The sequence below is a fragment of the Artibeus jamaicensis genome, unplaced genomic scaffold (genome assembly GCF_021234435.1).
Source record: "Artibeus jamaicensis isolate MK-2021 breed Jamaican fruit bat unplaced genomic scaffold, CSHL_Jam_final scaffold_2375, whole genome shotgun sequence".
NCBI lineage: Eukaryota > Metazoa > Chordata > Mammalia > Chiroptera > Phyllostomidae > Artibeus > Artibeus jamaicensis.
In genome coordinates this window covers 1,558,947-1,581,428 of record NW_026522032.1, presented here as the reverse complement: position 1 = coordinate 1,581,428, position 22,482 = coordinate 1,558,947, and the positions used below count along the sequence as shown (strand labels likewise).

At 38.9% G+C, this 22,482-nt stretch overlaps 1 protein-coding gene across 5 annotated transcripts in view; it reads left to right on the top strand.

The window, feature by feature from the left end:
- The first annotated feature begins 1,650 nt into the window (after window positions 1-1,650).
- The window catches only part of EDA (ectodysplasin A), a 371,738-nt gene continuing 350,906 nt past the window's right edge, over window positions 1,651-22,482 (top strand). For all 5 annotated transcript variants that reach the window (XM_053656664.1, XM_053656663.1, XM_037133124.2 and 2 more), the window contains exon 1: window positions 1,651-2,216. In XM_053656664.1, coding sequence (XP_053512639.1) covers window positions 1,821-2,216 — 396 coding nt within the window. In that variant the 5' untranslated portion in view covers window positions 1,651-1,820. The remainder of the gene's footprint in view (window positions 2,217-22,482) is intronic.

The window sequence follows — 22,482 nt, the reverse complement described above, 5'->3', positions numbered from 1 at the left end:
TAATGATGGCAAAGATGCAAACTTGGTATTTCATGGGTAAGTGTCAATGAAGGGACACAAAGATGTTTCTAAGGCACCAAGGTCATTCACAGAGTGTCTGAAGAAAAGTTGGCTGTGGTTGATGTATTTAAGCATTTTGACCTCCGTGCTCTCTGGACTGACCTCCCCACTATATGCTTTGTTTCTTGTTGGTTTTGTTTGTTTGTTTGTTTGCTTGTTTCTCATTTTTTGTATTTCTCCTATTTTTCCCCCATCCAGCCTAGCACATAGGCCTACCCTCTTCAAGTCAATAAAACTGCTAATTATTCATAACATGGGAATGGGAGTGCATAGTGGCCAAGAAGCATACGTATTTCCTCTGCTATGGTTATTTCACTGTCTATAATCTCAGACTAGTAACTCTTGTCAATGGCAACTGAACTAATCCTTTCCATCCTTCACTTCAGGGTCTGTCGTTCTGATATTTGCCACTCTTTCTTTTCTTTTTTTCTTTTTGGTTATGAACCCTTTGCTGATTGGTGCAGCTGTCGAAGATGCTGTAGTCACAGCAGTGTACATCTGGAACATTTGGCTGACTTGTTGAACCTTCCCCAGGGACTACTCCAGGGAGAGGAGGGAGGGGTGGAGAGGCCAGAACAGTTGCCTGCAAATAGAGATGCCAATACTGTCTGGCCATTCTGTGGACCACCCTTGTAAAAATCCACCTCATCCTGGCCATCAGTTTCCTCATTTGCTCACTGGGGACACATGTTCTCCACTCAAAACTCCTGCTGTGGTGGAAGGAGAGAAATTATATTGGCTGTGGATTCTCTCATACGGCACTTTCTACATTGTAAAGGGATATATATATATATATATATATATATATATATATATTAGTGTATCAAGATCCTAGGGGACTGTTTTACGCTGCGTGGGACAACAGCAGTTCAGTTCCACCTGGCACAAGTGGGCTTCTTCATCATTTAGACTGAAGCCCCAGACTCACTCTAGGAGTGGGGCTGCTTCCATTCCATCCCATTCTAACCCCCTTTGGCTCCCTGGCTCCTGAGTCTCCTTTTCTTTTGGCGCGCTATTGGATTGCAAACACAGCAGGCATGGTTTCGTTCCAAACCCAGAACTGTTTTAATTAGTTTAACGTCTGTTAAACGCTTTGAAGATTGAAAGCAACAGATAAGTACTGGATGATGTTATTAGCAACTGCAGTTAATTGCAAACATTTCTATTAATACTAGTTCCTGCCTCCTTTTCCTTGCTCTACTTTCTTAGGTTCCCAAATTCTTCTCAGCCTCCCCCTTCTTTAATCCCCTTCCCTGTACTGGCGCTAAAGGGTTAAATTGGGGCGGAGTCCAGGGATGAACGACAGCGGCAATCACCAACTGAAATGGGGCAAGCGGGAAGAGCTGGGTGGGGTCACCAGACTGAGGTGAACCCACACACCCCCCAGGCTCCGCCCTGCGGCTGGAGGCCCGGGGTGTAACGCCAAGGGGCGGGGCTCCCAGGCTTGGCGGGCCGGTGGTTGGCCGTCCCAGGAGCAGTTTGAGGGATGGGGCGGTGTTGGCCTGGGCCTCCACCCTGATTTCCTCGGCGGGCCGAGCCGCCCCTTTCTCCCGCCCCTCCTCCTCCCTTTCCCACCCCTCGGCGGAGTGGAGCTGCACAGTCGGCTTCTCCCTGCTCCGTCCCGCCCAGCCTCCTTGTGCAGGAACGGGTCCGTGCAGCCCCCAGCCCATGGCAGGACAGTAGCCGCCTGTCAGGGGTCGTGAACGGCTGAGGCAGACGCGGCGGCTCCCGGGTCTCAGACAGTGGGCGTTCCGGAGGCCATGGGCTACCCCGAGGTAGAGCGCAAGGAGCCCCTGACCGCGGCAGCGCCGCGGGAGCGGGAGAGCCAGGGCTGCGGCTGTCGCGGGGCCCCTGCCCGGGCGGGAGAGGGGAACAGCTGCCGGCTCTTCCTGGGCTTCTTTGGCCTCTCGCTGGCCCTCCACCTGCTGACATTGTGCTGCTACCTAGAGTTGCGCTCCGAGTTGCGGCGGGAACGGGGAGCTGAGTCCCATCTTGGTGTCCCCGGCACCCCTGGCACCTCTGGCACCCTGAGCAGCCCTGGTGGCCTTGACCCTGACGGTCCCATCACCCGCCACTTCAGGCAGCCGTCACTTCAGCAGCAGCCGCTAGAACCCGGAGAAACCACTCTCCCACCAGAGTCCCAGGACGGGCACCAGGTGAGTCACTTAGTTGGGGCAGCGGCGGTAGAGGCCCCCTCTCCTTATGGTTAGGGCGGGGGCCCTCCCCCACCGGGCCCTGGAGCGACTCTAGCACCTTGAGCCAAGTTGGAGGGCAGGACCAGGGAGGGAGTGGATGGGCAGGAGAGAAGTTGCCCCGGGGCCAGTTGTCCTTGGTCCCCAGCCCAGGTCACCCAAACTGTCTCAGGACCCCTGGACTTGGGAGCTCCCGCCCACCCCTGCTGCCCCCGGCTACAGGCTGCCTCCGGGAAAGCTGGCTGCGCTCCGGCCCCGCTGCGGCGTGGAGATGCGGGCGCTGCCCCTCTGGCGGACTAACAGCAGCAGCTTGGCCCTTCAGCTCCTGGGTGAGCTTCGCTGCCCGCGGTGCTTGTTTTTCCGTGTCCAGAGCTGATGCCAGCACTAGCAGGCTCTCATTTGGAGTTGGAGCTGTAAACAGCTGTAATAACTGCTCCACGCCCGTTGAAACAACTTTTAATCGCGTTTTCTTCACGGGTCCTTGTGCGCTGACCAGAACGTGGGTTTGTTCACACTTACCTGCAATTTGAGACTGCTTGTCCTGGCTGTTGTAGTGAGGATCAGCGCCCCTAAGGAATTCTGGTAGAAATATGCTGTCTTGATAGACAACTTCTGAAGAGCAATGTAAAAAATCTATGGAAATAAAATTCACCCTTTGCATGCTGGTTCGGACTGTTTCGGGGGAGTGTGATGGAGAGGGCGGGTGTGAAGTGTCTTGCTGTTACTGTCTGGAGAACAGGAATCTGCTGATGGAATAATTAATTACTCAGAAGTAATCTCTCAAGAGTTTTTTGTTTTGTTTAGTTTGGTTTGGTTTGGTTTGGTTTGGTTTGGTTTGGTTTGGTTTGGTTGCAGCCTTTATGGCGTCTGTGTCCTTGTTAGCAAACTATTAGCTTTCCTGTTTGTTTTCTACTCTTTCTAGCTCTTTATTCAAGTAAGTTTAGTGCGCTTAAAGTAAGTATCCTCTTGAGTTCCAAATTTTATCTTACGTGAAATTAAAGAGAATCATCCAAGAATCCTTTTGTGGTGGTTGAGGAGTAATAGTGAACTTGTTCCTCTTGGAGAAAAGGGCAAGTTGTGCTAACAAGTTCTTTGAGATGAGGAAACAAGAGATTCTGTATTTACTACCACATCCAGGTCATTGTCATACTCTGTAAACATTATTTACTCTACTTTGACCACCCGTCCAGAGCTGGCATTGCATTCATGATGATACTATAATGTTAGGACTGACACATTTTTCTACGATGTGTATTGTAAAGTTGCCCGAGCCTTAAAATGTCTTGCTAGCAAACACCAACTTATACAACAACAACTTATCAAATAAGACAATCGGTAGACACGCTTCTCTTACTTGAAATTTAAACTCTGTAGCTAAATGATAATTAACTAGGATTCTGGCTCCCTTTATCCACCACCCCCTCCAATGCCCAGTAGAATACCTAGCAACTGAACATTAATATTATGTGAAAAGATGAAGGAATCAAACTTCTATAGTGAAGTGGTGGCCAAGGCTCTTTGGCATTCAGAGTGGACAGAGCCATGTTTACAGACTAAGGTTTAGCAGGATAGCTGGACTTGAGGGCTTCTGTGATCGGGTGGAATTTTCACAGGTCTATGATGGCATTTAGTTGCCTATTCTTTGCAGGGCACAGCAAATACTTCTGTCTGGGTTTAAATACAGCTCCCAGTCTTCTGTCTTCTATTTTTTCTGTTCTAATGTTTTTGAGTAATAGAAGCATGCATACTGTCTCCTTACATTTGCTGACATCAATTGCAGTCAGAGTTTTTCTTAGAGTTGTGAGTGGCCACATGAGTCCACTTTGTTTGATACTCTTGGAAAACACATAGGCTCTGAGGGGGGAGTGACTTGGCCAAGGTCATACAACTATGTCAAAATTAGAATGGAAATTTCTCTCTTGACTCCCAGTTCAATGCCCATTTGCCTATAGCATACTACTTCCTGGAGCCTTTTCAGAGACAGTGGGTAGATCTTCACAGTAGAATTTTTCCAAAGTACATAGCACAGATCTGCATCACTTTCTTATACTCTATCTATATTTTGGCCAGACTAAGTTTAACTATGTATTCCATATTCTTCCTGAATTTCACTTTTAGGAGAATTGGAACAAGCTTTGAAGGAATTTCAGCCCAGATTAAACTTAAGTTTATCTTGAGAATATTAGCTTTAGTGTACCAAAAAGAAAAAAAGAGAGAAAAAGTTGATTGGCTTTGAGAGTTAAATTGATATTGCTACATTTTGGGTAAAATTTCTAGTGCCCTGGTGCACCCTCTGCTGGCTTTGCAGGGACATTTAATTGCAGTATCTGCTGACAGTCAAGATTTTAAGTTGTGCTGACAGATTCTGGTTCATAAATAAGGAAGTAAACAGCCTTGTGGAATTTGACACATAGGTCATATTTTTATATTTTAGTTTTCCAACAAAGACAAATGCTGTTACAGTAACTCTTACATGGAGAAGAAGAAAGATAAAATCAATACACTCTTCAATGGGCAGAACATTCAGGTTTTTCACCAGTTATCTGCAAGGAGTAAAGTCAAACTGATGAGAATAAATTGCAGGATGATCCCATGAGATCAAACGAGCAGAACAGTCAAAGGTATGTCATTGTAAAAGGCTATTCAAACCTCTCCATGCTTATGATATGATGGTCTCAGTTATGACCCGAGAAAGGGATCTAGAAATTACTGAGGATGTATGGAAATCACTGAAGATGTACATCTGTCATACCTCAATTTAAAAACTTTTAAAAAACAGAGTAGACAAGGAAATTACAGCAGTCAGGATACACAGAGAGATCAGCAAAGTTCTCCAAGGAAATTGTTATAGGAAAGCCTCCCCAGTGGGAACACGGTTGCTATGATAAAAAGTGCTTTGGTCACTCAGACCTGGAATTATAATTCTTCTTCAGCTGCAGTAGTGGAGTACCTGTACATTTATCTGGGTAGTTCAGATGATCTCAAGAGAAACACCAATCTCTGAGTTAGACAATACACAGTATGATTGTTAAGAGCGAAAAAAATCACTGTTGATCATTCTGTGAAGTTGGCCTAGTTCTGATTGTTGTCCTCAAAGCCAAGAATATGGTGTGCATCATAAGGAAGGGTGTTGAAAACCATGACAAAACAAAACCTTTTATCTTTTTCATGTAAAAGACCAAAAGTGGATTTACATCCACCATCATATAGGAAATTCTGGTGGTTGCTCCTTAAAAAAACCTAACAGCTGATAAAAGTCCCCAGAAACCCAATTAAATTAATCAAAGGGATGAAGGGAGTTTCTAATTGTATTTTTTTTCAGTTTAGAGAGAGAAAGGTTGAGGGAGGAATATAATCAAAGTCTATTAAACCATGAGAGAGATGGCTTAGGTTAATATACCAGTGTAAATTAACCATTTAGGTCAATAAATAAGAAGCCTGCTGGGAGCCAGAATCTATGTTAGGTATTAGATATCTTTTAATGCCTCAAAGATTATTTTGGGGAGGAGGCAAATTAGAGTAGGATCTCATTCAAATAATTGCCGCAAAAGATAATCTAAACTGAAACTCTAAGGCTTAAGAAGTATTTTGAAAAATATATATGGGTAGTTTATTTTATTTTATTTTTCAAGATTTTTAATTTTTATTTATTTACTTTCAGACAGAGGGGAAGGAAGGGGTAAAGGTAGGGAGAGAAACATCAATGTGAGAGAGATTTGGTTGCTTCTCATACAGCCCCAACTGGGGACTTGGCCTGAAATCCAGGAATGTGTCCTAGACTGGGAATCAAACCAGTGACCTTTTGGCTCTCAGGCTGGCACTCAATCCACTGAGTCACATCAGCCAGGGCTGAATGGGTAGCTTAATAAGGGTTTATTAGGGACTGTTGGGGGTATTTGGCATGTGTTCAGAATTACTTGAGGTAATGTTATAGAAGTTTAATTTTACTTTTCACAGAACATCTCCTGGTTTAACTAGATAGAACATTAGTTATCCAGATTTGACATTATTTATTGATGTTAGTTGATCAAGAAAATAACTAGGAATCATTAAATCCAAGGAAATTTTTGGAAGGAGTGGGATCCAGGTAAAATAGTTTTCTATAGATTTAAATCTAGAATTTTCAATGTGGCATTCAAAGCTTTTGACCAACTGCTCCATTATACCTATCTCACTTTCTTTTTCAGTAACTGTATTCTTGCAACCTACCCAGCATGTCTTGTCTTGGGATCATTCTATAGTTGTTGTGGCTGTCGTTTTGTTTAATAAACCTGTGTCTTACCCTGGCCTGCAGCTGAGTTGGTTGGAGCATCATCCCATACACCAAAAGATGGCAAGTTTGATTCTGGGTCACAGTATATATATATATATATATATATATATATATATATATATATATATATATATATATATATATATATATATATTGTGGATTCAATCCCCAGTTGGAGTACATACAGGAAGTGACCAACTGATGTTTCTCTTTCTCTCTCTTTCCCTCTCCCTCCTTCCCTCTCTCTAAAATCAGTAAACACATCCTCAGTTGAGGATTAAGTAAATCAATAAATCTTGTGTCTTTATACTAGAACTCCTCAGAGATCTGCCTTCTTTTTTTTTTTTGTCTTTTTCCATAATACCTGACACAGTACTTGTTATATTTAGAGTATTTAAGTAGTTGTTGAGTTGAATATTATTTTGGGCCTTTGGAGATGTTTATATAAAACCAAGACACTTTCTCTTTATGTAACAGGCCTCTTTCCTTCAGGTCTTGATAACTCTAAATAATCAGCTATGCATCGGTAAGTATTTCCATTGGTATGTTTCACTGGCTTCTAGAATTATTTGAAAGTAAAATGGAGCCCTGACTTCTATGGCTCAGTTGGTTGGGTGTCATAATACAAACCAAAAGGTCCCTGGTTCAATTCCTGGCCAGGGCATGTACCTGAGTTGCCGGCCAGGTTCCCGTTTGAGGATGTGAAAGAGACTACCAATCAATGTTTCTCTCTCACATTGATGTTTCTCTCCCTCTCTTTCTTCCTCCCTTCCCTTCTTTCTAAAAATAAACAAATAAAATCTTTACCAAAGAAAAGTAAAATAAGGAGCCCTGACCATATTACCACTAAGATGGTGCCAAAAGCTTTCTGTAATATGTATAAGTTGATGTTTTGTTTGCTTTCAGTTTTCATTTCTCTCTTTCTTTTTTAGATCTTGTGGAAAATAATATATAATTTATCTGTAATTACCTTATAAAGATCTTTTTTTTTTAAACAAAGGGACAGAAACATCAACATGTGGTTGCCTCTCATGCACCACCCCCATTAGGGACCTGGCCCACAACCCAGGCATGTGCCCTGACTGGGAATCAAACTGGCGACCCTTTGGTTTGTAGGCCAGTGTTCAATCCACTGAGCCACACCAGTCAGGGCTAGAGAAGATCTTTTACTAGAGAAATTTTAAATCCTTGTAATCCCCAAGAGCATTAGCAAGAGGAACCACTTGCTTTGCCCTCATAGAATACCATCTTATCCTACTCTACAAATACTCATCACTTAGCTCTTTATTTGTTTTCTTTTTTTCAACAATTTTTTTTCTATTGGAGAATAACATGCACACCAAAAAGGTCATAAATCATAATTGTACAACTCAATGAATTTTTTATGAAGTGAACATACTAATTTTAGCAGAACCTGAGTCAATAAATAGAACTAGTATATCATGACCCTCACATTATGCTCTATCCCTATTTGTATACCACTCACCTTCTCCAAAGTTAATGACTATTCTAACTTGTAACCTCATAGATTAGTTTTACCCATTTTGAATTTGATTTAAATAAAATCAAACAGTATATGTTTTGGAGGTCTGCTTTTTATTTTTTGTTCTTATCTCAACACTATGTTTATGATATCCATCATGTTGTTGCATGTACTTGTAGTTTTTAATTTGTATTTTTATATGTTATTCCTTTGTTTGAATATACCACAGTTTATTCACTCTACTGATAATGAATAGTTGGATTGTTTCTTGATTGGGGTTATTATAAATAATGATGATGTGAATATTCTCATATATGTTTTTTGAATATATGTACTCGATTCTCGAGTATATACCTATTATTAGAATTTCTGAGTCATAGGGAATGCATATTTTCAAATTTATTGATGATAGTTTTTATAAGTGATTGTACCACTTAACATTCCCACCAGAAATGTATGAGAATTCCAGTTGTCCCACATCCTTGCTAATACTTCTCATTATCACTCTTTTTAATTATAGCCATTCTGGTAGGTGAGCTTGAAGAAATATCTTATTGTGATTTTAATTGGTATTTCCTCAAAAGACAAGTGAAGTTGTACTCCATTTCATATGTTTATTATGTATTTAGATGTTTTATTCTGTGAAGTACCTATAAAGGTATTTTGACCCTATTTTAAAAATTGGGTTGTTTTTCCCTTTCCTATAGATGTACAGGAATTCTTTATATACCTTGGCTGTGGACCACTTTTATGTTTAGTTAGAGGGGAAAGGAGGGAGAAAGAGAGGGAGAGAAACATCAATGTGTGGTTGCCTCTTGTGCGCCCCCTATGGGGACCTGGTCAGCAACCCAGGCAGGTGGCCTGACTGAGAATCAAACCAATGACCCTTTTGTTTGCAGGCTGGCACTCAATACACTGAGCCACACCAGCCAGGGCCACTTTTGTATTTTTTATGTTACAAACGCTTCCCAAATCTCTATAGTATACTTTGATGAACAGAAGTGTTTTATCTTAATGTGTCTAGTCTTTTAGTATTTCCCTTTATAGCAAATATTTTTCATGTTCCATTTAAGAAATATTTAGCCCTGGCTGGTGTGGCTCAGTGGAGTGAGCTCTGGCCTGCTAACTGAAGGGTCGTTGGTTTGATTCCCAGTCAGGGCGTATACCTGGGGTGCAGGCCAGGTCTCTAATTGAGGGTCTGCAAGAGGCAACTGATCATGTATCTCATACACACTGATGTTTCTCTCCCTGTCTTTCTCTCTCCCTTCTTCTCTCTCCGAAGTAAGTAAATAAAATCTTTTTTTAAAATAAATATTTCCCTACCTTGAAGCCATATATGTGTTCTCCCATATTATCTTCTAGAAGTTTTATGCTTTTGCCATTCACATTTACATCTACAATTCATCTGGAATTGATTTTTGTGTCTGGCAAGATATAGGTGTCAAGCCTTATCTTTTCCATATATATATTTAATTGCCCAGTGCCATTTATTATAAAGAATGTCTTTTGTCTCCACTTTTCTACAGTGTCACCTTTATCATAAATCAGGTGTTTGCATATATGCGAAATTGTTTCTGAACATTTTCCTCTTTTCTATTAGTCTATTTCTCATTGCACCGATACCATAGTCTTTTTTAAATGTTTATGTATTGATTTATGAGAGAGAGAGATGGAAGAGAGAGAAACATCGACTTGTTGTTCCACTCATTTATGCATTCATTGGTTGGTTTTTGTATGTGCCCTGACCAGGAATTGAACCTGTAACCTTAGTGTATCAGCACGATGCTCTAACCAACTGAGCCACCCAGCCAGGGCAATATTATAATCTTAATTACTGAACTTTATAACAAGCTCTTTATATCTGGTAAAGCAAGTCCTTCTAACTTTTTCCTTTTCTTTAAAAGTATCTTGTAAGTTCTTGGCCCTTTGCATTTTCTCTATATTTTAGAATCCACTAGTCACATTCCACAAAAAGAAGGGTAGCTTTGGAGAGTGATGTCAGCATGATGGATTAGGAAGTCCTGAACTCCTCCCAACCCCCAACAAACACACCAATTCAGCAACAATATATGGACAGACTCCTTTTGTGAGAAATTAAGGAACTATTTGGAAGGCTCCTGTACCTGGAGCAGACATGAAAGCATACACACTGAAGCTGGTAGGGAGATTTGGGGTATCCTCTCACTAGAGTCCCTACCAGCAGCATGGTACCATATAATATGGCAGAAACCCCTCTAGCTTCCAACTTCTCCTAGTTAAGGGAAGGAGCTGATTCACATGTCTGGTACTCTAAGTATTCTGAGGACTGGCTTCTGTCTTGTCAGTTTTGGAACTTTGTGAGGTCTACCTAGTGGATAACAGATATGGTGGCTTGGGCTGGTAAACCATAGACCTTCTATCTTTCTGAGCAAAGAACAAGACAAAATATCACAGCTATCCACATTCCCCTGGGGAAGAAAAGAGTTTATCACTGCATCCTGTGCTCCAACTCATCAGGGCTGCCCAGAGAATTGGCATATGACTTACAAGTATAGGAGTTCTGAGGGTGTCTAGCACAGTCTAGGTTCCTGAGGGAATACAGAGATGATGGTTGGAACTGGTAGATGCCATAGATCCTTCTACCTGCTCACACAGAGTGCATGGATAAAGCAACCCAGCTTTCAGCTTACACCTACAGATAGAAGAATAGATCTGTGCATTTAGTGCCACAACTTTCCTGGAGCTGTCCAAAGAATTGGCATCTTTCTGCTAGTCTTGGAGCTCTGATGGGTCTGGCAGTGAAACCACCTGGGGAGAATGGAGATGGCAGTTTGGACTGGTAAATGCCATACTTTGCTCCTCTATACACACTCAGCACAGAGTGAGTAGGCAAAAACTGCAGCTACTTGCTTCTCCCTTGTGGTGGAGAGTTAGTAGAGGTTCCCAGAATCTCTGACCTGGCTGATTGGTGGAGGTCTTCTCCTGTACAAGGCCAGTCTGTGAAGATTGGGAGCAATGCTGGCTTTGTGTCATGTTCAGAAACCAACACAGTCAAGGAAAATTATATTACAAAAAAAAAAGATGTTCTAAAAAAAGGAGCACAATAAATCTCCAGAAACTGACCCTAATGAAACAGAATTATAAGATTCTTCTGATAAAGAATTCAAAATAACAGATATAAAGATGCTCACCAAGATTAATAAAAATGTATGAACAAAATGAGAATTTCAACAGAGAGATAGAAAATATTATAACGTACTGCCCTGGCTGGTGTAGCTCAGTGGATTGAGCACAGGCCTGAGAACCAGAGGATCGTGGTTCGATTCCCAGTCAGGGCACATGCCTGGGTTGCAGGCCAGTTCCCAGCAGGGGATGCACAAGAGACAACCATATGTTGATGTTTCTCTCCCTCTCTCCTTCCCTTCCCTCTAAAGATAAATAAATAAAAATCTTAAAAAAAGAAAATATTATAAAGTACCAAACAGAAATCATAGAGCTAAAGGCACAATAACTAAAAAAATCCATGAGAAGGCTTCAACATCAGACTAGATAAAACAGAAGAACAGTATCAGTGAAATACAACAGATCATTAGAAACAATTCAACCAGAGGAACAAAAAGAAAAAAGTGAAAAAGCTAAGGCACTTATGATATATCACCAAGAGGACCAATGTAGGCATTAGGGGAGTCTTAGAAGAATAATAGAGGAAGGATGAGAAAGATTATTCACAGAAAGAATAGCTGATAACTATCCAAATCTGGGGAAGGAAAAGGACAACCAGATTCAAAAAGCCTCAAGGACACTAACTAAATGAACTCAGAGAAATCCACGCTATGAAATATAATCAAATTATTGAAGTGAAAGCTAACGAGAGAATTTTGAAAGCATCAAGAGATAAGTGACTTGTCATATACAAGGGAACCCGCATAAGACTATCAGAAAAAAGTATAACAGAAACCTTGTAGGCCACAGCAAGTAGAATGAGATATTCAAACTGCTGAAAGAAAAAAGAAACACTGCCAATCAAGACTACTTTACTTGTCAAAACTGTCCTTAAAATGGGGACAGATAAAGACATTCCTAGACAAATAAAAGCTTAGCAACTTCACCAGTAGACCTGCCTTATGTGAAATGTAAAAGGAGTTTATCAACTTGAAAGAACACTAAATTAGCTACATGATAACATAAGAAAGTATGAAACTCTGTAAAAGTAAATGTATAGACATGTACAGAATACTGTATTACTGTAATCATAGTGGATAAATAACTTTTATTTCTAGTATAAAAAGTTAAATTACAAATGTATTAAAAATAACTATGACTAAAATAAGTTAAAAGATGCATAATATGAATAGATGTAAAATGTGACAAAAATAACAAAGTATATTCGGGGGGAAAAGTTAGAATATGAAGTTTTAGTTTGCAATTGAACTTGAGTTGTTATTAGCTTAACATACATTGTTGTTACAAAGTATTTTATGTAAGCATCAAAGTAATCACAAAAAAATACCTGTAGAAGTTACACAAAAGAAAAAGAGAAAGGAATAGAAGCATATGAATACAAAAAAATCACAAAGCACAAACTTGGACAGTGATAAGAAATACACACAAAAGAATCTCAAGGCTAACAGGAAAAAACTAACAAGATGGCAGTAGTAGATTCTTCCCTATCAATAATTACTTTAAATATAAATAGATAAAATTTCCTCAATCAAAGAAATGTTGTGGCTGAATTGATAAAAGCAAGACTCAATCATATGCTTTCTAAAAGAAACTCACTTTAGATTTAAGAAAGCATTGGCTGAATGTGGAAGAATGGAAAAAGATAGTCCATGCAAATGGTAATCAAAAGAGAGCAGAAATACCTGTACTTATATCAGACAAAATAGACTTTTAAGTCAAAACTGTCAAAAGGGACAAAGAAGGACATTGTATAGAGATAAAAGAGGCAATCCAACAGTAATATATGACAATTACATATGTACCAGCATCAGAGAACCTATGTATATATGTAAAACCAATATATAGAACCAAAGGAATAAATAGACAGCAATAAAATAATAGTGGGTGACTCTAATACCTTCCTTTCAATAATGGATAATCACCTAGACAGAACAATAAGGAAATAGAGGACTTCAACAACAGTACGTAACAAATGAGCCTCAAAAAAATATGCAGAACATTCCATCCAAAAGCAGGAGAATACACATTCTTCACAAACGCATATCTTTCTCCAGAAAAGATAACATGTGAGGTCACAAAATAACTCTTAACAAATTTAAGAAAATTTAAAACATACCCGTTTTTTTTAACACAATGGAATAAAACTAGAATCGATAGCAGAAGGAAAACTAGAAAATTCACAGCCATATGGAAATTAAATAACACACTCTTGAACAACCATCGTGTCAAAGATATAAAAAATGAAATTAGAAAATACCTCGAGACAAACACAGCATGTAAAAACTTACAGGATGTGGCAAAAGCAGTACTAAGATGGAAATTTTTTTAAGATTTTATTTATTTATCTTTAGAGGGGAAGGGAAGGAGAGAGGGAGAGAAACATCAATGTATGGTTGCTTTTCGAGCGTCCCCTGCTGGGAACTGGCCTGCAGGGAACCTGCCTGCAACCCTGGCATGTGCCCTGACTGGGAATCGAACCGCGATTGTCTGGTTCGCAGGCCCGCGCTCAATCCACTGAGCTACACCAGCCAGGGCTTAAGATGGAAATTAATAGTAATAAATACTTACATGAAAAAAAGAAGATCCCAAATAAATAAACTAACTCTACACCACTAGTAACTAGAAAAAGAATAAGCTAAATCCCAAGTTAGAAGAAGGAAGAAAATAAACTTTACAGCAGAAATAAACAAAATAAGACATAGAAAAATAAATGAAACTAAGAGTTGGTTTTTTGAAAAGATAAACCAAAGTGGCAAATCATTAACTAGACTAAATACAAAAAAGAGCAGTACCCTGGCTGGTGTGGCTCAGTGGATTGAGTGCCAGCCTGCATGCCAGGGGTTCACTGGTTCAATTCCCAGTCTAGGGCGCATGCCTGGGTTGTGGGCCAGGTCCCTGGTGGGGGTGTGCAAGAGGAAGCCACACATTGATGTTTCTCTCTCCCTTCTCTCTCTGAAAATAAGTAAATAAAATCTTTAAAAAAAAACTGAAAGCTTATCCTTTAAGAGAGGGAACAAGGAAAGGATGCCCACTCTCACCACTTCTATTCAACAAAGTATTGGAAGTTCTATATAGAGGAATGAAGCAAGACTGATAAAAGATGTCCAATCAGAAAGGAAGAATTAAAATGGTTTCTGTTTGTATATGACATAAACTAATAAATTTAGTAAAGCTACAGGAATACAAATCAGCAAATAAAATCAGTTGCACTTCTCTACACTTAGTATGAACTATCTGAAAAGGATTTAAGAAAACAAGCCCATTTACAATAACACCTAAAAGAATGTAACACTTAGGAATAAACTTAACTAAGGAGGCAAAGGACTTACATACTAAAAACTACAAAACATCGATGAAAAATTAAAGACACAAACAAATGAAAGACATCAAATGTTCATGGATTGTTAGACTAAATATTGTTATAATATCCATTTCACTCAAGGCAAATCTCAGATTCAATGAAATTCCTATAAAAATATCAGTGGCATTTTCTCAGAAATAGAACAAACAATCTTAAAATGTGCTCAGAACCAGAAAAGGCTCTGCATATCCAGAGAAGTCTTGAGAAATAAATAACAAAGCTGTAGGCATTATACTTTCTGATACGAAACTATATTACAGAGCTACAGTAATCAAGCCATATGGTACAGGCTCATTTGTTACGTACTGTTGCTGAAGTCCTCTATTTCCTTATTGTTCTGTCTAGGTGATTATCCATTATTGAAAGGAAGGTATTAGAGTCACCCACTATTATTTTATTGCTGTCTATTTATTCCTTTGGTTCTGTATATTGGTTTTACATATATACAGACATACAGACCAATCAAACAGAATGACCCCCAAATAAACCCACATATATACATTCAACTGATCTTTGAAAAGGGTGCCAAGAATACATAATGGGGAAAGAATAGTCTCTTCAACAAAGAGTGTTGAGAAAATTGGATTTTCACATGCAAAAGAATGAAATTGGTACCTTATCCACAAAAAACAACAAATAGGTTAGAAACTCCAGGCCTAAGACCAAAAGCTATAACATTCCAAGAGGAAAACATAGAAGAAAGCTTCATAACATTGGCCTTGGCAAGGCCAAGTATAGGCAACAAAAACAAAAATTAAAAAGTTGGGCCTAAATTAAACCATGAAACTTCTATATGGCAAAGGAAACAAGAGAATGAAAATACAACCTACAGAATGAGAAAATATTTGCAAACCATATATCTGATAAGGGGCTAATATTCAAAATATGTAAAGAGCTATACAAGTCAGTAGCAAAATCAAAAAACTTGATTTAAAAATGAGCTAAAATCAGGGAAGACACAAACAAATGGAAACATATACCTTGTTCATGGATTGGAAGAATTAACATCATCAAAATGTCCATACTACCCAAAGCAATATACAGATTCAATGCAATACCTATTAAAGTACCAATGGCATATTTCACAGACATAGAACAAACACTTCAAAAATTCATATGGAACCATAAACAACCCTGAATAGCAGCTGGACTTTTGAGAAAGAAGAACAAAGTAGGAGGGATCACAATACCTGATATCAAACTGTATTACAAGGCCACTGTAATCAAAACACCCTGGTACTGGCATAAAAACAAGCACATAGACCAATGGAACAGAACAGAGAGCCCAGAAATCAAACCAACTCTCTAAAGTCAATTAATATTTGACAAAGGGGGCAGTAACATAAAATGGAGTAAAGATAGCCTCTTCAGCAAATGGTGTTGAGAGAACTGGACAGCTACGTGCAAAAAAATGAAACTTGAGCACCAACTTACACCATACACCAATATAAATTCAAGGTGGATAAAAGACTTAAATGTGAGTCGTGACACCATTAAAGTCCTAGAGGAGAACATTGGCAAGAAAATCTCAGATATTCCATGCAGCAACATTTTTAGCAATATGTCCCCTAGAGCAAGGAATATAAAGGAAAGAATAAACAAATGGGATCTCATCAAAATAAAAAGCTTCTGCATGGCTAAAGAAAACAGTATTAAATTAAAAAGACAACCAACTGTATGGGAAAGCATATTTGCCAATGATACCACAGACAAAGGTTTAATCTCCAAAATATACAAAGAACTTACACGACTCCACTCTAGGAAGACATCTAACCCAATTAAAAAATGGGAAAAGGACTTGAACAGACACTTCTCCAAAGAGGACATCCAGAATATCCAGAGACACATGAAGAGATGCTCAATATCATTAGCTATCAGAGAGATGCAAATTAAAACCACAACGAGATACCACTTTACACCAGTCAGGATGGCTATCATAAACAAAGCAACAAACAACAAATGTTGGAAAGGTTGTGGGGAAAAGGGGTCCTTAGTTCACTGTTGGTGGGATTGCAGACTGGTACAACCATTATGGAAAACAATATGGAATTTTCTCAGAAAAATAAAAATCGACCTGCCTTTTGACCCAGCAATTCCACTGCTAGGATTATATCCCAAGAATCCTAAAACATCAATTTCAAAGAACCTATGCACCCCAATGTTCATAGCAGCACAATTTACAATAGCCAAGAGTTGGAAGCAACCTAGTTTCCCATCAGTAAATGAATGGATCCAAAAATTGTGGTACATATACACAATGGAATTCTATGCAGCAGAGAGAAAGAAGGAGCTACTACCCTTTGCAACAGCATGGATAGAATTGGAAAGCATTATGCTGAGTGAAATAGGCCAGGCATTGAAGGACAAATACCATATGATCTCACCTTTGACAGGAAGCTAAACAATAAAACAAACAAGCAAACAGAATAAAAACAGACACTGGAATAGAGAACAAGTAGGCAGTGACCAGAGGGGAGAGGGAAGGGAATTTAAGGGGAAAAATGGGGAGGGATTTTGAGGAACAGGTATGAAAGACACAGGGATGAGGACTGGGGGGTGGAATGGGAGGGAGGTGGGGAGACAGGGTGGGGGGGCTGGGATGGGAGAAATAGACAAAAAAATGTACTTGAAAAATAATTAAATAAAAATTTTAAAAAATTAAAATGAGCTAAAATAGACATCAAAATTACAACTAAACTACAGAAAAACTGTTATTCAGAAATGCCTGACATCGAGTTGAATAGAAGTCCTACAACTAGGAATTTAAAGAAGAAACCACATTGACGCTGGTAGGAGTGGCAGACACATGGAATGACAAAACAGGCTGGTCTCACACCCATGCGTGGTGGATAAAAATCAGGAGAGATATCACAGCTTTAGAGGTTCCCCCTGAGGAGCAAGGGGTCCCAGCCTCACACCACACCTCCCAGTCCAGGTTTCCAGAGCCAGAAAGAGAAGTTCCCACAAATTATGGCTTTAAAAACCAACAGGGATTGTGGCTGCATGAGATGGAGGGCTTCTGGAGTCTCAGAAAGTTCCTCTTTAAGGGCTTGCACACATACCTGCTTGGACTCACTCTATGAGTTCCAGTGCTGAGACTGTAAGTGAACAAATGAATAAACAGGTCCCAGATGAAAGGACAGGAGAAATCTGAAGAAAAAAAGAACTAGATGAAATGGAGGCAAGCAAACTAACATACAGAGTTTGAAACAATGGTTATAAGAATCCTCAAGGAACTCAGTGAGAATTTATTTCAATAGCATGAAAATGGACATAGACACCCTAAAAAAGAGCCAGTCAGAAATAAAGGATACATTAAGTGAAATGAAGAACAACTTATAGGGAATAAATAGTTGACTAGATGAAGCTGGAATCAAATTAGCAATTTGGAATAAAGGAAGTAATAAACACCTAAGCACAACAGTAAAAATAGAAAAGAATACAAAAAGTTGAGCAAATGTGAAGAGCCTCTGGGACAACTTCAAGTGTATCAACATTCACTTCATAAGCATCTCAGAAGGAGAAGGGAGAGAGCAAAGCATTCCAAACAAGATGAACCCAAATAAGCCCACACCAAGACACATCATAATTAAAATGCCAAAGGTTAAAAACAAAGTGAGAATCTTAAAACCAGCAAGAGAAAAGCAGTTAGTTATCTACAAGAGAGCTCCCATAAGACTGTCAGCTGATTTCTCAACAGAAACTTTTGCAGGCCAGAAGGGACTGGCAAGAATATTCAAAGTCATGAAAAGCAAAGTCATGTCAATCATGACAACCAAGATTACTCTATCTGGCAAAGCCATCATTCAGAATCAAAGAACAGATAAAGAGCTTCCCAGAAAACAAAAAGCTAAAGGTGCTCATCACCACCAAACCAGTATTACAAGAAATGTTAAGGGCTCTTTAAAAACAATGGAAAAAATAACAAATATGAAGAATAAAATGGTGCTGAATATATTTTATAAACAATTGACCCTAAAATAACAAAATAAGCCAACAAGCAATACAGAAACAGACTCATAAATATAGAGAACATTTTGATAGTTGCCAGATGGGAGGAGGATTTGGGGGATGGGTGGAAAAGGTAAAGGGATTAAGAAGTACAAATTTGTCACAGAATAGTCATGGGGATGTAAAGTACAGCATAGGGAATATAGTCAATAATATTCTAATAACTATGTATGATGTCAGATAGGTACTAGATTTATTAGGATGATCACCTTGTAAGTTAAGTAATGTCTAATCACTTGGATGTACTCCTGAAACTAATATAACATGGTATATCAACTGTAGCTGAAAAATTAAAAGTTTATAAAATTAAAATTAGCTAAAACTGATATGTGAAAAAATGTTCACCTTCACTAGCTATTAGGTAAATACAAATCAAATCTACAATTAGGTACCACCTTATACCTGTAAGAATGGGTGCTATCAACAAGACAAGTAATGACAGTGTTGGAAAGGCTATGGAGAAAAAGGAACCCTCATTCACTGTTGGTGGGATGTAAATTGGTATGGCCATTAAGGAAAACAGTATGGAGGTTCCTCAAAAAATTAAAAATAAAATTACTATATGACCCAGCAATTCTTCTTCTGGATATCTACCTGAAAAACTTGAAAACATTTATTTGCAAAGGTGTATGCACCCTTATGTTCACTGCAGCACTATTCAAGGTGGCCAAGACATGGAAACAACAAAAGTGTCCTTCAATAGATGATTGGAGGAGACTTCCAGTCAACATGGAGGCATAGGTGGATACACTTCACCTCCTTGCACAACCAAAAGAAGGATCAAAACTCATTTTATAATGAAGAACACCCAGAACTGCCAGAAAATTTAACTGTAGGGAAGTCTGACAACCAAGGATTTAAAGAAGCTAAATTCATCCAGATGGGTACCAGGGCCGGAAACGGGGAGGTGGGGCAGAGAGGATGCAGTGTGGCCACAGTAATCTGATGTCAGCAAGGCAGCAACAGTGCCCGGTGGAACAGACAGTCCCACATTCATGTGTGGGGATAAAATTCAGTGGGATACCTTTTGAGTAAGTGATTCCAGCCCCAGGCCACACTGTGTAGCCCAGGGTTTCAGCCTTGGTAAAAATACAGCCTCACAACTTCTGGTTGTAAAAACCAGTGGGGGTTGGGACAGTGGAAGAAACTACTGATATCTTTTTTTTAAAGATTGCATTTATTTATATTTAGAGAGGGATAGGGAGAGGGAAAGAAAAAAAGAGATACTTAAGGGTTGAGGGGGTCAAATATATGGTGACAGAAGGAGATTTGACTTTGGTTGGTAAACACACAATGCAATATACAGATGATGCATTATACAGTTGTATACTTGAAACCTGTATAATTTCATTAACCAATGTTACCCCACTAAATTTAATAGAATTTTAAAAACTTGGCTAAAGACTTAAATAAACAGTTCTCCAAACAGGATATTTAACTGGTCAACATATATATGAATAAATGTTCACCACCACTAATCACTATGGAAATGCAAATCATTCAAGTCCTCAATGAGATCCTACCTCACCCCTGTCAGGATAACTACTATTAAAAAAAAAGACAACATGTATTGGTGAGAATACGGAAAAATTGGAATGCTTGTACACTGTTGCTTGGAATGTAAAGTGGTACACCTGCTGTGGAAAACAGCATGGATGTTTTATAAAAATTAAAAATAGGACTTCCATATGATTCAGTAATACTACTTTTGAGGTATTTATTTAAAAGAATTAAAATCAGGATCCCAAAGAGATATTTGCACTTTCACATTTTTGTAGCATTATTCACAATAGCCAAGATATGCAAGCATTCTAAAAATCCATTGATACATAAATAGATAAAGAAAATGTGGTAATACTATTCAGCCTTAATAAAAGTAAAATCTGCATATGTGAGCATGGATGAACCTTGAGAACATTATGCTAAGTGAAAAAAGCCAGTCACCAAAAGACAAATACTGCATGATTCCACTTACATGAGGTATCTAAAATGTCAATTTCATAGAATCAAAGAATGGGATGTTGATTATCTAGTGCAGGGGGAGGGAAATGCGGAGTTACTAATCAAGAGACATTAAACCTAAGTAAGATAAGTTCTAAAGATCTGCTGTATAACATTGTACCCACAATTAATAATAATCTATTATACACTTAAAAATTTAAGAGGGTAGTTCTCATGTTAAATATTCTTACCACAATAATATACAATCAAGGGGAAAAACCTTATGGGATTTTAATTTTGATTGCATTAAACCTAAAAATCAATATAAGGAAAACTTAAATCTTTATAATTTTGAGTCTTCCAATCTATCAATATGGTATATACCTCCATTTATTGAGGTTTTCTGTGAAAAACTCTTATGTACCTTTCATGAGATTTATTTCAGGGTATTTGATATTTTTTGAAGCCATTTTTAATGTCTGCAGTTAATGTTGTCATCCATCACCCAGTCCCCATTCAATTCCCTCAGCTGCTGGGAGTGCTGCCAGGAGACAGATCTCAGTTTGACAGGCTTTGTTTGAATTTGTCTTGTTTGAGGAAAACTGTCTCACTTAAGAATATCCTTCCTTCTAGGGCATCCCACATCCAATGACTGATCAACGAGGGAGTATAAATTTAGGCTAGTCCCTTTTCCCCCAGTCCAGAAACCTCTGTAGGGCCATCCCAACTCTAGATCTCCCTATGAATTTGTCTAGGGCTTTTGAGGAAAGATTTTTTTTCCCTGTTGCACGTATGCTGATCCCCAAAGCACTTCCTTATAAAAGTCCTACATGACCCTGGATGATATGGATCAGTGGATTGAATGCCAGCCTGTGAACCAAAAGGTCAGTGGTTTGATTCCCAGTCAGGGCACATGCCTGGTTTGCAGGCCAGGTCCCCAGTTGAGGGCACGTGAGAGGCAACTGATCCAAGTGTCTCTTGCATATCGATGTTTCTCTCCCTTTCTCCCTCCATTCCTTACCTTTTCTTTATAAACAAACAAACAAACAAACAAGTAAATAAATAAATAAAATCTTTTTTTAAAAACCTGGGAATGGTTAGATTGAATGTGGGAGATGGGGATGGATGGTTTGGGGTTGGGGAGAGTGGTAGATGGTGTGGGAACAACTGTACTTGAACAACAATAAACAAAAAAGTCCTATGTGATAATCTATGTCTCCCAGTCTTCATCGCAAGTAAACAAACCTGGGCCTATATCACTCTTTTTCTTACATTATTGTACTGGCTTGAATGGTCAAGACAATATTGAATAAAAGTAATAATAGCATACATTCTTGTCCCATTCCTAATCTTAGAGGGGAATATCTTTTAACATTTCAATTTTAAGTATGTTTGTTGTAGACATTTTTGTTTTTGAAAAAACTACCTTTATTAATTTAAAAGTGATTGTCTAGTTACTGAAAGTTTTATTTTAGTCATGAATGGATATATCATTATAGCAGGTGGTTTTCCTGCATCTATTGAGATAATCGTTTCATTTTTCTCCCTTTATTCTTTGAATGTGGTATTAAACTAACCTGGCTCTTGTAAAATAAACCATACATAGACTTGATGGCAGCTACAGCCTTATGAAAAATATGTATTTTTAAAATTCTTTTCAAAAATAATGTATAAGTTGTTCAATTACAGTTGATATACAATATTATATGAGGTGGACCAAAAAACAAACAAACCCAGATTTATCTTCTGGAGGGTGGGACCCTTGTAGTACAAGCTTCCCCAGATAGGTGAGTGTTCTAGAAACCCATCTGTATGAATGTACTAGCTGGCATTGTTGTAAGAGGCTGCATTCGGCTTCAGGGAATTTTTTTTGAAGACTCTTTCAACATGTTTCCCTATTTTATGATGGGTGATTTTCGAGCACACCTGCCCCCACCATACTGAGTGTTCAGCAGCTTTTGACCAAAAACTGGTATGACTCCCATGCCCTACCCCCCAT